At 34.4% G+C, this 14,851-nt stretch overlaps 1 protein-coding gene across 5 annotated transcripts in view; it reads left to right on the forward strand.

Moving 5' to 3' along the window:
* The first annotated feature begins 2,111 nt into the window (after nt 1-2,111).
* The window catches only part of LOC111085811, a 105,481-nt gene continuing 92,741 nt past the window's right edge, over nt 2,112-14,851 (forward strand). For 4 of the 5 annotated variants that reach the window (XR_002610599.1, XM_022386113.1, XM_022386114.1 and 1 more), the window contains exons 1-2: nt 2,112-2,335; nt 5,452-5,966. Coding sequence is in view for 3 of the 5 variants with exons in the window: in XM_022386113.1 (XP_022241821.1) it covers nt 5,931-5,966 (36 nt within the window). In the remaining 2 variants the exon portion in view is untranslated. The remainder of the gene's footprint in view (nt 2,336-5,451; nt 5,967-14,851) is intronic. The other variant, XR_002610598.1, reaches the window with a different exon arrangement.

A 14,851-nucleotide genomic window follows, 5' to 3' on the forward strand; every position in this document is an offset into this window, starting at 1 on the left:
TTTGCATAAATCAGCCTTCAGGTACCACCAACATTATATAAATTGATTATTCAATGTATTGGTTCTTAAATCGTTACCAACATCAGTAGATGTTATTTTTCAATTGATATTATTTTGGTACAGATTTTGAGTTAGGATTACAACATGTATTTGTTTGTTGTTAAGCTCAAAGCTACGCAACAAGCTATCTGCGCTGTGCCCTCCACGAGTATCAAAACCGGGTTTTTTGCGGTGTGAGCCCGCAGATTTACCGCCACAGGGGGCCAATTGCACTAATAATTGAACTTGTTTAAATTTCTTAACCAAAGGACTTCAGCGATTACCAATATCCATGTCAAGTTAGTGGTGTTTAATTTTAGTATTATCAAATGTTTATACATTGATTTTGACATTCTGTAGATTACTTCTATTATGGCATGTCCCATGTATACCATCTTATGTATCAGTTTTACATTAGATTCATTATTATGATTATTTTTCATATGATAAATTACTAACTGTAAGTTTTCTTTCACACATTAATAATTACATTTGAAAACTAGCGACTATACATTTGTTGCAGGTATACTTAAAACTAATTTTTTTTCTGGTAAGTACCCGGTGGGATGGCGATAAGTTTATGGACTTACAACAATAAAATTCGGGGTTTGATTCTCTAAGATGGATACAGCAGATAGTTCAATGTGGCTTAGCTCTAAAACAAACAAATAAAGAAATAAAACCTCCAGTAGAGTTTGCCTGATGAGGTCACGCCACTGACCAATCCCTGCGCTGCACGCTTTTCCGGTATATCTTGTTTCTATATTATTGCACCAATCTTAGTCCTGGTACATAACTCTCTCATTTGAGAGTTAGTTTTCAGTCTGAATGTTGTTTTTATGCAAAAATAAATGGTTAAAACTTTGTTTATTTCATACACTAGTTAGTAAAATAGAAATTTACGTAATAAAAAATCCGTTAAGGTTATGTCACGCAAAACAACATAGCACAATAAACGGTTACTTCTGTAAATTTTGGTGTAGCCCAGAATTTATTATTAGGTTATTATACAAACTGTTAAATGCATATTTTCTAATTCTGGCCGACCGTACACAAAATGATTGGCGGCGAAACGCAGATGTGATTACGAGAAGTTGGATGGAATATACATATGTTATTTTTATTCACCGAGCAATGACGAAATATTTCCCTTTTATATCTGCATGTTTCAACAGAGGGAATATTATCAATTGATTTACTATGAATAAATCCCCGAGATTTACCTCTTTTAAATAGCAAAACCGAAACAGATGCCGATAAATGATCTCCTAAATATAAAGGAATTTTCTGGAAGTGAAGCCTCGAAGAAGAAGACTCACGTCTGCAAATCTCACCGTTTACTTCTTTTAACCACAAACTAAGCCTTTTGGATCCTCGAGTTTTAGGTACAACTGCGTGCAAAACGTCGTTAATTAAGCTATCAAAGCTGCACGGGAATTTGGGTTTATTGTTATGTAAACGTGAAGACAAAAATAAATTAACTTTTCGTATGTGTCTAAACATATAAACAGATGGAAATAAAATGTAAAAATGTACCTGTCAACACCAACCTAATTAATTCGCTATCTAGCTTTCGTTTATATTAAAGAACTGTTTGCACCACGGATCCTGGACGTTTCCACATCAAGGCTCGGTTTCTCTGATTTTCTGTTCTGCTGCCAACAGCCCGGCTGTTTATAAACTTGTTTACTCAAGGCACTTTTTTTTTTTAAGTATGGCCAAGTCCTTCCGATGTCATTTTTTTTTCTTTCGCCTATACAAAAGATTTGTATCCTTTGTTAGACTAATTACGTAATCTTCCAATTCCCTCTCTTAGAACTCCAAATCAAGTTAAAGTTATAGGATTATTACATAATTTGTTGTTGAAGTGTCATTAACTCAATTCTTATATATTTTAAGAACCATTATTAATACTGAGAATTTTGGAAGTAAAAAATAATGTAACTTTTGTGTCTAAGATTTCAAAATTTAATTAGAACGCTACAGTGAAATATCAAGTTAAATTTTAAATATCTGGGGTTTCAGTACAGTCAGCTTGGGAGAAACAACAGCTTGTCACGTATCGTGCACTATAAGCGAACAGTGCGCCGACCTGCGTAGCATGCACTGTAACTTGTAAGTTGTGCAGTGCGCTGTTCACGATTTCATACCACACAAAGGAATGACTGCATGCGTCGCTGATCTCCACAAAATTAGCAACGGCGGAGCAAGGAAGCCAACTAAGAAAGAAGTAATGATTATCGGCAATGGCTTCTATTTCCTGCATGAAATGTTTTCCAGGAGGAAATGTATACTGGTAAGGCTTACTGGCCTTATTTTCTAAGCTTCATCTAAAAATAAAAATAAATGTATAGTAAATCAGTTACTAAACTGATATGTAAAGAAAGTTACCAGGGATTTTTACCGCCTTACAGTTTTTATTTATTGCAAGTTTTATACCAGTTTTTATGGACAACTAATTAAGTTTAAGATGAGTGAAATACAATAAATACAAGATTTAACATCATAAAAATATCCTCGTATTTAACATTTAAACAGAAAAAAAAATAACACCATAATTATGTACTGAATACAACTGAAATAGTTTTATATTTAAGTTCAGTGTTTTATAATAATCCTTTAGGAAACGGTTCTCTTTATAAAGTTGATTTATCAAAGCAAATAATTTTGAAAATTGTGATAAACGTAAAGGTAACAATCGCCCCTTCTATTATTTTTTAATGTATTAAATATTCGATTTTTTTAAAATTCTGTGTTAATAAAACTTAAAAAAAGAGAGGCACTCACTTGCCGATAGCGTCACAATTAATGAAATAAAAAGCGTTTCCCCAAATCAAAACCTTAAAATAATAGCAGAACATAATAAAACGTTACATAAAACAAAATACTTTGGAGACTATCAATTAGAAATCGAGCCAAAGTCAATATGTGGTCTGAAGACTACAAGTTTGAAGGCTCTTGTAAGAAAATACATATTACATAGCTGGAATTAGCCATTTAAGATAGATTGAAAACAACAAAATATGAAATGCAACTGAAAGCGATGTTGTTCAAAATACTCCTCACACTATACTTACCTATCGTTGAAATAGGAGAAGTTTTCAACGGTGCATTCAAAACAAATCATACGTCGTACTTAACTTAACTCATTATTAAAAGAAAATGACTTGAATGTCACAAACGTAACAAATAGATATATGTTACGTCATGGCTTATGACGTTACTATGTGCAACCTTGAAGAAGGCATTTTTGTTGTTTGTTTCAAAATGTTCACGTAAGGCTACACAGAGGGCGGACTATCTACACATAGTTATCCCTAAATTTGAACTGATAAGTTAGAGGGAAGAGCATCTCTCAACGCCAACTCTTGGGCTACTTTTATTAGTCCAAATTGTGGGATTTGACCGTCATTTCATATTGCTATACTCACATTTCAAAAGCGCGGAGCGCGTTTTTGCGACAACGGGATGCGAACCTGAAATTTTCGGATTCACAGATCGAACACACTAACCTCTAGGCCTCGTACACTCAATCTAAAGAAGGAAGGTCCGCCTTTCCGAAATCGCTCGGCTTTTGGCTTTTCTGATGTTCATTGATTTATAACAGATACATATTAATACACATTTATAGAACCACTGTTTATCCATAAAAGTAAAACTACAGATTATACAAATATGTACGTAAAAGGAATATTTTTACCAAATAAAAAAAAGAAAGCAAAATGCTATTGTTAAAAGTCCATTTTCCTAAAACGAATTTTGATCCAACTCTTAACTAATCCCTTTCTGACGAGGTATAACGAAAAGAGTAAAATTATTTATTTTTAATTAATTTTGATAGGAAGGAAGGAAATATAAAATTGAGAGCAAACTATTTTCCAATAAATCTAACGAAGTAGATATGTATGGTAAAAATTTAGTTGTTTAATAAAGTGCCCCAAGTGACATTCGGGTTTCGATACCCGTAGTGGGTATAGCACATTGTGAAGCTTTGTGCTTAATTAAAACCAGACCAATTCAATAAAGCTTTAAAACGTTTACGGATCATAAAAAAACCAGTAGCATGGAATGTTTTAGTTCTGCATTTCAAGAATAGTTTTGAGTATATTAAGTATAGAATCAAAAAAATATTAAACTTAATGAACAATAAAAAGGTGCTCAAAGTCTCCCCCACCCCTGTGGCTTAGCGATAAGTCTGAGGACTTATAACGTTAAAAATCGGTTTTCGATACTCGCAGTGAGCACAGCACAAAAAGCCCATTGTGAAGGTTTGCGCTTAACGACAAACCAAAACAGTGTACAAGGGAGATTTATTTGGCGGGAAATTTATGGAAGAATAATCATATAACTAGTGAAGGAGGAACCTATTAATAGGGACAGGTTTCAATCGTGGATTCGTGTTATTTATCAACGACTTAATTTTGGAATATGGTAGTTTAAATATTGAATGATTAAGTATTAAACGTAAAATAAAAGATTTAAACTCGTTGAAATATATATATACAGATTTCGCGTTAATATAGCTCCTTTAAAAGTTTTTAATTTTTTGGAAGCTGTAGGATCCTAATTTAAACAGTAATTTTAAGTCACAAAGTCACAACGATTAGTTGGTTTGTTTGAAGTTAACCCCAAATCTACACAATGGACTATCTGTGCTCTGTCCACCACAGGTATCGAAATCCGGTTTCTAGCGTTGTAAGTCCGCAGAAATACTGGGGGACCATAACGATTAAATTACGCGGGCGTTTGTCTGCAATTTCACAATTTGTAACAATGTTGCTGATATATTCAAAGTTACAGTACTTTCAGGCTTAGAATAGAGATATATGTCTCTAACCTGATGTTATCAGAAATAAGAGAAATGTTATTTTAAATCTGAAACTTAGGCTATCTTCTTTCACTCAATATACTGTGACAACGAGTTATAGGCTTAGTTGAGTGGAAAATCAATTTGGAATCAAGTTACATTTCTCCAAGGAAGAAATAATATACAGTTGTTGCAAATTTGATCTGTTTTAATTTTGAGTAATTTATTTTTCCAACTGGACAATGTTAAAAATATAAAGAAAAAATATTACTTATAAATAGGACTGTTAGACAAGTGGAATTTAAATCAAATAATCGTTAAAGGATTAAAATAGTATTTTCGTGTTGTTGTTGCTATTAAAATAAAATACGACCAAGAAGCAAAAGTTAAAACATATTAGAATATGAACGAATTTAAAAAAATACAAATATGAAAAAATGTAGCAACTCGTGTAAGTTTGTTCTGAGGACTCAGATTTTATTACTGAATTATGAAAACCATCCGTTTATTTAGGCTCGTTGTAGTTCTGTCTTCAGTTTACGAATCTTGAAAAACCTAAGTATTGGATTAAACAACTTTAAAATGTTCTTTATTTTTAAAAACAGGTCGCTCATGCAAGCTTCATTTCACACTATGGCTTTTACTATAATATAAAATAGGAATAACGAACACTGAGTGTTTGAGCCGGCTGTATGCTGGATAGCCTCCAACAACACTGACAGAAGTTAGTAGTGAATGGTCGTGTTTGAGCCGACTGTATGCTGGACAACCTCCAACAACACTGACAAAAGTTAGTAGTCAATGGTCGTGTTTGAGCCGGCTGTATGCTGGACATCCTCCTAAAACAATGACAGAAGTTAGTAGTGAATGGTCGTGTTTGAGCCGACTGTATGCTGGACAACTTCCAATAACACTCACAAAAGTTAATAGTCAATGGTCATGTTTGAGCCGGCTGTATGATGGACACCTCGAAAAACACTGACAATAGTTAGTTGTCAATGGTCGTGTTTGAGCCGGCTGTATGCTGGACATCCTCCAAAAACACTGACAATAGTTAGTAGTGAATGGTGTTTGAGCCAGCTGTATGCTGGAAAGCCTCCAAAAATGGTCGATAAACCAGGTAAGTTATTTGCTTTAAATGCATAATTAGCTATTATTCTGTGATATTCTATATTGTCGATCTATTTTGTTTAATGTGAGCTCAGACTGCTCGAAACTAAAACTTCATCTGGTCATAATTACAAAGTTTGTTGCCCAGTGTGAAGTAGTATACAGAGTGCGCATGCTTCTCGCTGTGATCCTTTTTATTAAACTTTGATTTAGTAGTGATATGTAAATAAGCTATAATAATCCATATAAATGTTGTATTTATTTCTATCATCATAAATTAACTCGCAGAACATAAATACTATTAATTTATTAGAGTAAAAACTACACGATCTTTGATTGGTGCTTATAACATCTATAAATAACCAATAAACCAATGAGGAGTCATTATGAAATGTATATAAATGAAGTTGTAGTGAAGTGAAGAAATATAAAACCACGTTCAGTCATATCAGGTTGTTTTCATATGCGAATGGCGTATATGTAATACACCTTTTAACCACTATTATTCAGTAATGCAAAACAAAGATCGTTTGCTTGTTCTATTTTTATCCATCCTCTAGACTAGCCTGATTTTAGGGAATCTTTTTACAAATATATATATATTTTAAACGGCCACTGCATATATTCACCCTCAATCCTTCATTCGAACTAAAGCAATAAAAAATACAATTTACATATATCCAAAAAATCTATAAAGTATAAAAACATGTGTAACTAAAAACCCGAGTAACATATTGTTGTCAGGTCTCACCCAAGGTCACTAATAAAACATATTTCTTTTAACTTTTTTTTTCGAAAATGTTAATTCCAGTAAGTTTATATATCGTCTTTACATTGTTTATTTTTGAATTTGATAAATCTATATTTTTCACTAAAAACGTTACAAATATCAATGCCAATGAATAATTTCCCCGAAAAGGGGCTGAAGGCCGCCTGGAGGGGTCACCACTATATAGTAATGTGTTGTCTATCAGTCAGTCAATAGACACTAAAATGACGTCACATAAGAGACGCTTAACGTTGTAGTTTGTACTATTGTGACGTCAGTAAAACGTGTGCATGCCATGAATCACGAGAAAAATTATGCACTCTGTAGGCTACAATACAGCATGACATGTAAACTTCAAAAGCAAAAATTTTAAATATTTGTTACTCTTAATTTTGGTTTTATTTACTCTCGAAACAGAACACTTTCTGGGACCCTGCGAAAGTACATCTAGTTTATAGAGAACACCATTACCTATCATAAGTAACTGTTGTAGGCTAAAGCAAAAGATGAAATTTAACTATTATTTGTACGATTTAATTTAATAGTATTTTTATATTATATCTTATTTTTTCACCGCTAGATGTGCTTTGGGATAGCTCAGGGTTATACTAATGAAATGTAATATTCCTCTAAATGGTTCAAGCTTTATTTATAATAGTAAATTTAATAGTGTTTTTATGTTTTTGTTTTGTTGTTGCTTTCATCGCTAGATGTCCAGCGCTACTAATTACTATGGCCAGATTAATGAACAATCAAACCAAGATTTAGTTTGACTCCCCTCCTCAAAAGTAGGAGTCCTCCCAAACAGCCAGCAACAGCTCTTCTAGTAGCCAATTACTATGATTGCTCTTCATAATTCATGATTTTCGTTTTCTGATCCTTTCATAAATAGACCAGTTTCAAGTTACTATCTATAAATAGACGAATCAAATATAATATTGTTATTTTAAAAAGATATATATATTGTTTATAAATAAATATTTTGTGCTGTTGCTGTACTTTTTTTGTTTCACTAATTTCGAATGTTTAACATGTAAGTTGTAAACAGTACTGAAGGGCTAATTGGAATCAATGCAGCTGTTCATCCTTCAAAACTCGTATTTGGTGATTAAAAAAATTCGTAACCCCCCCCCCAAAAAAAAACAACGTATAATTAGTGAGTGACAAGCTGTTAAGTGATTGAGTAAAGGCGGTTTAATGGTAATCTATAGCATTCTTATGTCGTTCAAATTAACTTCCCGCATATAAAATGGTTATGATGAGATGTTATGGAAATTTTGTTCTTGGAAACAGTTAAACTTTTTAAATTTCCTATCACGTGCATATGGTGATGATGCTTGGTCTTTGTTTTTGTTGTTGTTGTTTTGTTTTTTTTACTGTCATCTGGTCACAGAACTGTATATCTCAAAGACCAGCTAATAAATGACTATTAGTGATGTCAGATTTTTAGAAGACTATCGTTTAGTTTTTGTTGTTGTTGTTTTGTTTTTTTTACTGTCATCTGGTCAAAGAACTGCATATCTTAAAGACCAGCTAATAAATGACTATTGGTGATGTCAGATTTTTAGAAGACTATCGTTTAGTTTTTGTTGTTGTTGTTTTTTTTTTTACTGTCATCTGGTCAGAGAACTGCATATCTCAAAGACCAGCTAATAAATGACTATTGGTGATGTCAAATTTTTAGAAGACTATCGTCAAATATCTTGGAAAGTTTATAAAATTTAATAATTTAGATAGGTTAATTTGCTGTAGAAAATAAAAAAATATTTATTTAAAAAAAATAACTCATTTCATCATGTCAACACATTTGTGTTGCACTTTGTTAAAGCTATAAAGGCCTAAGGAAAATGAGTAGAACAATGTGAAAGACTGGTTATTGTTTTATGTACTTACACAATAAACTATTACAGAGGTGCAGGTTTAGCACGATTCCATTACGACAGTACTACGTTCAGAGCATGTTTTTTAATGAACGTATTGTGAAACGCTAAACAGTTTAAAGTGAATATACCACTATTGTTTCATGGGGTAAATATTTCTATTCTAAACGTTTATTTCTTTCAGCTTTTTAATGAGACAAGCTTTCATACTTTGGAACACTTTCATGTCGGCCTAATGTACTCTGGTGTTGTTGAATGAACGAGGCGTTGAACATACAGGCACTTTTATTGGTGAAAAGTATTTAATTCCAGTTTAAACAAAAGTTAAACATGTTAAATATTGTATAACACTGAAAGCTCATCGTCTTGTGTAAGCTAGCAAAGTAATTCATATGAATTTTTTCAAAAGTATTCACTCAGAACTTTTATATTAATGAAATATTTGCTTGTGTAGATGCTATTCTATTGGTATATTTATATTTACCGTCCATGAAATAGTTATACATCAAGTTATAAATTATTTATGTTGTGGGAACCACTTAACTTGTTAAAGACACCTGGGAGGCTATTCTAGGATTGTTAAGTTTATGGCAATTAACATTTCCATACACATTAATAACCGGTCATTTACACGAGACAGTGCTTGTGTCTTTCATATTGCTCTTCGTACAACTGTCACAAGTAGGGAGTTAATAGTGCTGAACTGACTGGTTAAACTATGACTCTTCGGTCTTGCTTGATGATTCTCTGTATGTTTTCAGCCAGTCATGCTCCAATATTCAATCAGCAATGGAGTTTGTTTTTATCCTGTTAGTTGACCATCGTAACTCAGCTCACTTTAATTTCAGTTCTTTAATACAGCTTCAGTTTCGTTTTGATCATCTTCATTTCAGTTTTCAACTGTTTTTCTCGAAGTGTACTGTGTGAAATTCTGTCTCTCGATTTAGTCACACATGCCGTTTTTAATTCCACGCTTACTTACTGAATCCTTCAATCCTATTGTCATCTAAGGGATCCAACTATCTCTTGGCTAATTAATCTTCTCACAGTGTAAGTTAAATATAACTATTTTAGTGATGTAGCCAGGATTCAGTAAGAATGTGTAAAGGTAAATAATTTGAATTTGTCCCCCTGGTTTCTGTTCTTCTAGTTTCTTTACGGTGTGGTATTCAGGTACTTGACTTTTCTTGTGGATATCAGTATATCCACAAAATGTAGGTTCCAGAAAGTTTATATGGAGAATTATTTTAAATTAAAAAAAAACAAAGTAACTTGAAACAAACACAAATGAACTAATAAAACAGATATTTGTTCATACAGTGAATGGATCCTTACTTAACTGGCTGTTGGACCAGATGCAAGGATGAAAAAACAACAACAAAAATATGTCCACACCTGACCAAGACGAGATCGAGAATAATGAATATATCACGCTGTTAAGTCAAACCAAGGTCATAATGCAGTATCTCACAATCCTTATATTACGAATGTCAATGATAATTCCCATTAAACATATTAAATGGAATCATACCTCACACTAGCTTGTACAAGTCCATATGCCACCCTTTGTAATGAGTATGACTCCACTCTAGGAGGTTATGGTACAGAAACAGGGCCAAGCGAGTAAGTCCTCTTGAAAAAGCATTGTTTTATGTAAGCTTTACTTACTATAGAGGATTGTGTGGAAGTTTACGATCTTTCCACATCCAGCTTGCTAGAATGTCGTAAGAAAATTTAGGAAAATCTCCTGAATATACAGAAATGATGATACCGTATTTGCTAGTTATGAAAGGGGAAAATGTCATAACATTTCCAATCATCACATAGATATCAAAGGAAAGAAGATGATACGTCTGCTGAACTCAATTTAGATTTGAAGGGATATGCAGTGATCATGCTCAAACTTAGATTTGGAGACCACCCCTGCACTTTGCCAAGTATTCCATGCATGTTTCATCACCTGAGATTGTTAGTCCATGAACCAGGTCACTGGGAGATATTGCCTAGAATGTTCATCACTTCTAAGTCCTCAGTCTTCAGTGTTCAATCTCCATATCACTGGGCTGAATTGTTGGAAATACGATCAACTCTCTGATGCTTGATGGCATACCCTTTCGGAGTAGAAAGACTACCTGGTGACTATGGATTTTGCCACAATGTCTAGGCATAAACTGAGATGGCCTATAAGTATTCTGTGGTAGTTGCAACTGAATATGTATCTTATGGTTGCTCAAATGCAGAGATCAGTCATCACAGATCAGTACTCTTGCTGTTGTTAGCTATTGGCTAGATAATTCATATCAGATGGTTGGCCCCACCAAACTGGCAGGGAATGATGAGAGGAAACATATCAACTGACCAACGTATAAGACAACCACAAAGAAAGATCCAGGCTGACTTCTCTATACCTTTCGGTTATTTGCTACATGAAATACTATTCTCTATGACCGCACCTTGATAAAGCTCAGCTATAAAGCTGGCATGTCATCATTGAATGTTTCAGATATAGATTTAGCCCATACTAAAATTTGCCCATATACTTGCTGAATATAAAGCTCAATGACTTTGTTCCTTGTATGAAGTTACTGGCAAATAGAACTTCTTGGTGGAAGTGTGATATTCTCCGGTGAAACTGGTTATACTCTAGAGTTCCACAGGATAAATCCACTTAACAAGAGGTTTGACAAGATGTGGTACTGGCAAATAGAACTTCTTGGTGGAAGTGTGATATTCTCCGGTGAAACTGGTTATACTCTAGAGTTTCACCAGATAACTCCACTTAACAAGAGGTTCGACAAGATATGCTGAATTAATGGTGGCTGAGTTTAAGTCTAGAGATAACAAACAGACTGAACACAATGTGTAATATACAAGGACAGGAATATTTATTAAACTCAAAATACAAAACACAGATGTGTGTTTGCTACTTTTCACAGTTGTCACTTTTACAGCATCAGTATGTAGTGTGTTTTTGCTACCTATTACAGTTGTCACTTTTACTGCGTCAGTGTGCAATGTGGGTTTGCTATTTATCACAGTTGTCACGTTTACTGCGTCAATGTGCAATGTGTGTTTGTTATTTATCACAGTTGTTACGTTTACTGCGTCAGTGTGCAATATGTGTTTGTTATTTATCACAGTTGTCACTTTTACTGCGTCAGTGTGCAACGTGTGTTTGCTATTTATCACAGTTGTCACTTTTATTGCGTCAGTATGCAATGTGTGTTTGTTACTTATCACAGTTGTCATTTTTATTGTGTCAATGTGCAATGTGTGTTTGCTATTTATCACAGCTGTCATTTTTATTGTGTCAGTGTGCAGTACTTCAGGCTTCCTTCTCTCGATACGAAATCCTGGAGAACTTCAAACATAGTGAATTAGACCAGAACTATCTAGAAACTCGGTTGTAGCTGAAACGAAACTGGTTTCTTTGTCCCAGTGACGTCATCACGTGTCTGTTCATTCGTTGACAGACTTCATCCAGTGGGAAAGCGGAAGTACCTCTGACATATTCCCAGGCTGATAGAATGATAACTGATACGATAAAGAGAAGGAGAAAGCCGCAGAGGTGAGCTGATTTTGAGAATACCTTAACAGCCATTCTGGGCCATGTTTTTTGTGCCATATTAGTACATATTTAGAACTAAATAATATATCTAGAGTCAACTTTAATGCTACACACTAGTGTTTGGTCGCAGGTTTCAAACTACTGCTGATACCTTGAGTACAGTATTATAAAGTATAAAAAATTCAGGGCTGAAATTGTGTTCTGGTATACAAGTAGAGTTTTAAAGCAGGTTGTTGATAAGAAAGGTGTTTCTGCTAATTCTGCGAAGATCAAAGCAGTGAACAACTACTACGAACCTGCAAATAAGAAAAAAAGGTTTGACGTTTTCTTCGCTCAGTTTCATTATTGTAATCAATGCTTTTTGGTCAAGTTTTCTAAGATAACTGCACTGTTCTCTGCATTCAGTAAAGTTCATTTACGTTTTAAGTAGACTGACATCAGTTTTTCCACTCACCAAAATGCACTTTAAATGGTACACTAGTGTCGGCCTATTTAAAACCAGATTGTCCATTATTTATGATGGATATGGAAACCAGTGATAAAAGGATTAAAGCAATGGTATCATATCCACGTACACTGACCACTGCTGGACATTATTACTGCAGAACAAAGAAAAAATTGCTTTAGCATTAGTGATGTTTGTCAAGCACTATTGACACTATATCTGTGAGTTAAAAGTTTACAGTGGACTATGCATCACTAAAGTGGCTGACGAACTTTAAAGGAACCAGACGGTAAGACTGCATGTTGGATAAAAATGTTGGAACAACACAACTTTGTGGTACAGTGTCTTCAAGAAGTTGGAACAACACAACTTTGTGGTACAGTGTCTTCAAAAAGTTGGAACAACACAACTTTGTGGTACAGTGTCTTCAAGAAGTTGGAACAACACAACTTTGTGGTACAGTGTCTTCAAGAACCGCCTCAAATAAATGCATACGAGTTTGTTTACCAGTCGGGGAGGTCATGCCCATTTGCATAATCAGCAGTCAGTGCATGTGACATCACTAGCCAGCCTGTTCAGCGTATAAAATCTGGAAACAGAGATGTTGGATCATATTGTCGTGTTGAAAATCTATAGATCACTATACAAAGCTACTACTCAGCAGAAACCAGGAGATTTTATATAAAGAAGAATACTAAATATTATGGTTGTACGCTTATTTTCTAATCCTTCATAGGTTTTTCATGTTGTGAAAGGCATTTAATGACACAATTATATTGCACTAGAGTACCCTATGCCAAAACTGAACTTCTAACCGCCCATAGACACAAATGAACAGTGCTACCACTCCCCTAGTTGAGATTTAAGTTTTGAGTTGTATGTCTGTTTTTTGTTTGTTTTTGAATTTCGCGCAAAGCTACACGAGGGCTATCTGCGCTAGCCGTCCCTAATTTAGCAGTGTAAGACTAGATGGAAGGCAGCTAGTCATCACCACCCACCGCCAACTCTTGGGCTACTCTTTTACCAACGAATAGTGGGATTGACCGTCACTTTATAACGCCCCCACGGCTGAAAGGGCGAGCATGTTTGGTGTGATGGGGATTCGAATCCGAGAGTTGTATGTCAGACTAGAGAGAATTATATTGGGGATCGAACAAATGTTGTCAGTGCTTGATACTATTCTGAAGGTATCGTTGTTGCCGAGGTACTCCCTGTCCGGCCCTGTTAAGGCCCGTTTGGTAGAGTATTTTGTTTTTGTCGATTTTCCTTCTCACCGAATCTTCTTGTCAACGGACCTGACCGGTCTTTGCTTCGCTGTCTACAATCCTCTTCCAGACATGACCTCCATCAATCTTTCACTATCGCGCACATCAACTACAACCTTGTAAAAAAAAAATCACCCCACTATTGTATCTCAATCATATATCCATGGTGCGGGGCGAAGAAGTATTCAATAATATTCGAACATCCCGGATGACAAATGGTTTGAATCATATAACTGTAGTCTAAACGATTTTTCATCTGAATATCTACCAGGTTAGTTAGTTTGTTTGTTGCCTAGCAGGATGAGATGTTTAACCCATCAACCTCTTATGAGGTAAAACCTTCAGAAACAGCTGACAATCCTGAAACTAGAGAACTGGTTTCAGAGACCATGACATTGATCTCCAGCTAGCTACCACAACAGCACTGAATAAAGAAAAAGTAGGATCACACGTATTATCAGTGCCTAGCAGGGGAGTGATCCATTCAGCAATGACACAAGAGTAAACTCTGAGCACACCTCTGGTCAGTCTTGTTCTGATCTTTAATCAGCGAAGTTGGTTCTTGTTGAGTTCTTTTATTCAACCAGACAGATCATGTTGTCAATTCTTCATTTTATTTTGAATTCAATTCTTCACTAGTTTGGCTTCAGACTGGTTTTGATCGTGTTTATTTTAATATTTAGGTATTTATGTTGATGTCTACTGTGCTTTGATTTGTTTTTAAGTGCCAATAAAGATTTTGTGTTTTTTATTTGATGAGGTCTTTCTCTCTTTTTTTTTTCACCCACACACTCCTTTTATCGCCACACTTGCTGAATCCTTTGATTATCTATGGCATCTAATTATATGTGGACTAATTAATTTTAATTACGATTATCCTATTGGTAAACAGTTATCTTTCTACTTAAATCTAACGATTAGAAATTAAAAATTTTTATATTTTGATAATAAACAAAATTACGACACTT

Source organism: Limulus polyphemus, unplaced genomic scaffold, assembly GCF_000517525.1.
Source record: "Limulus polyphemus unplaced genomic scaffold, Limulus_polyphemus-2.1.2 Scaffold634, whole genome shotgun sequence".
NCBI classification, from domain to species: Eukaryota; Metazoa; Arthropoda; class Merostomata; order Xiphosura; family Limulidae; genus Limulus; species Limulus polyphemus.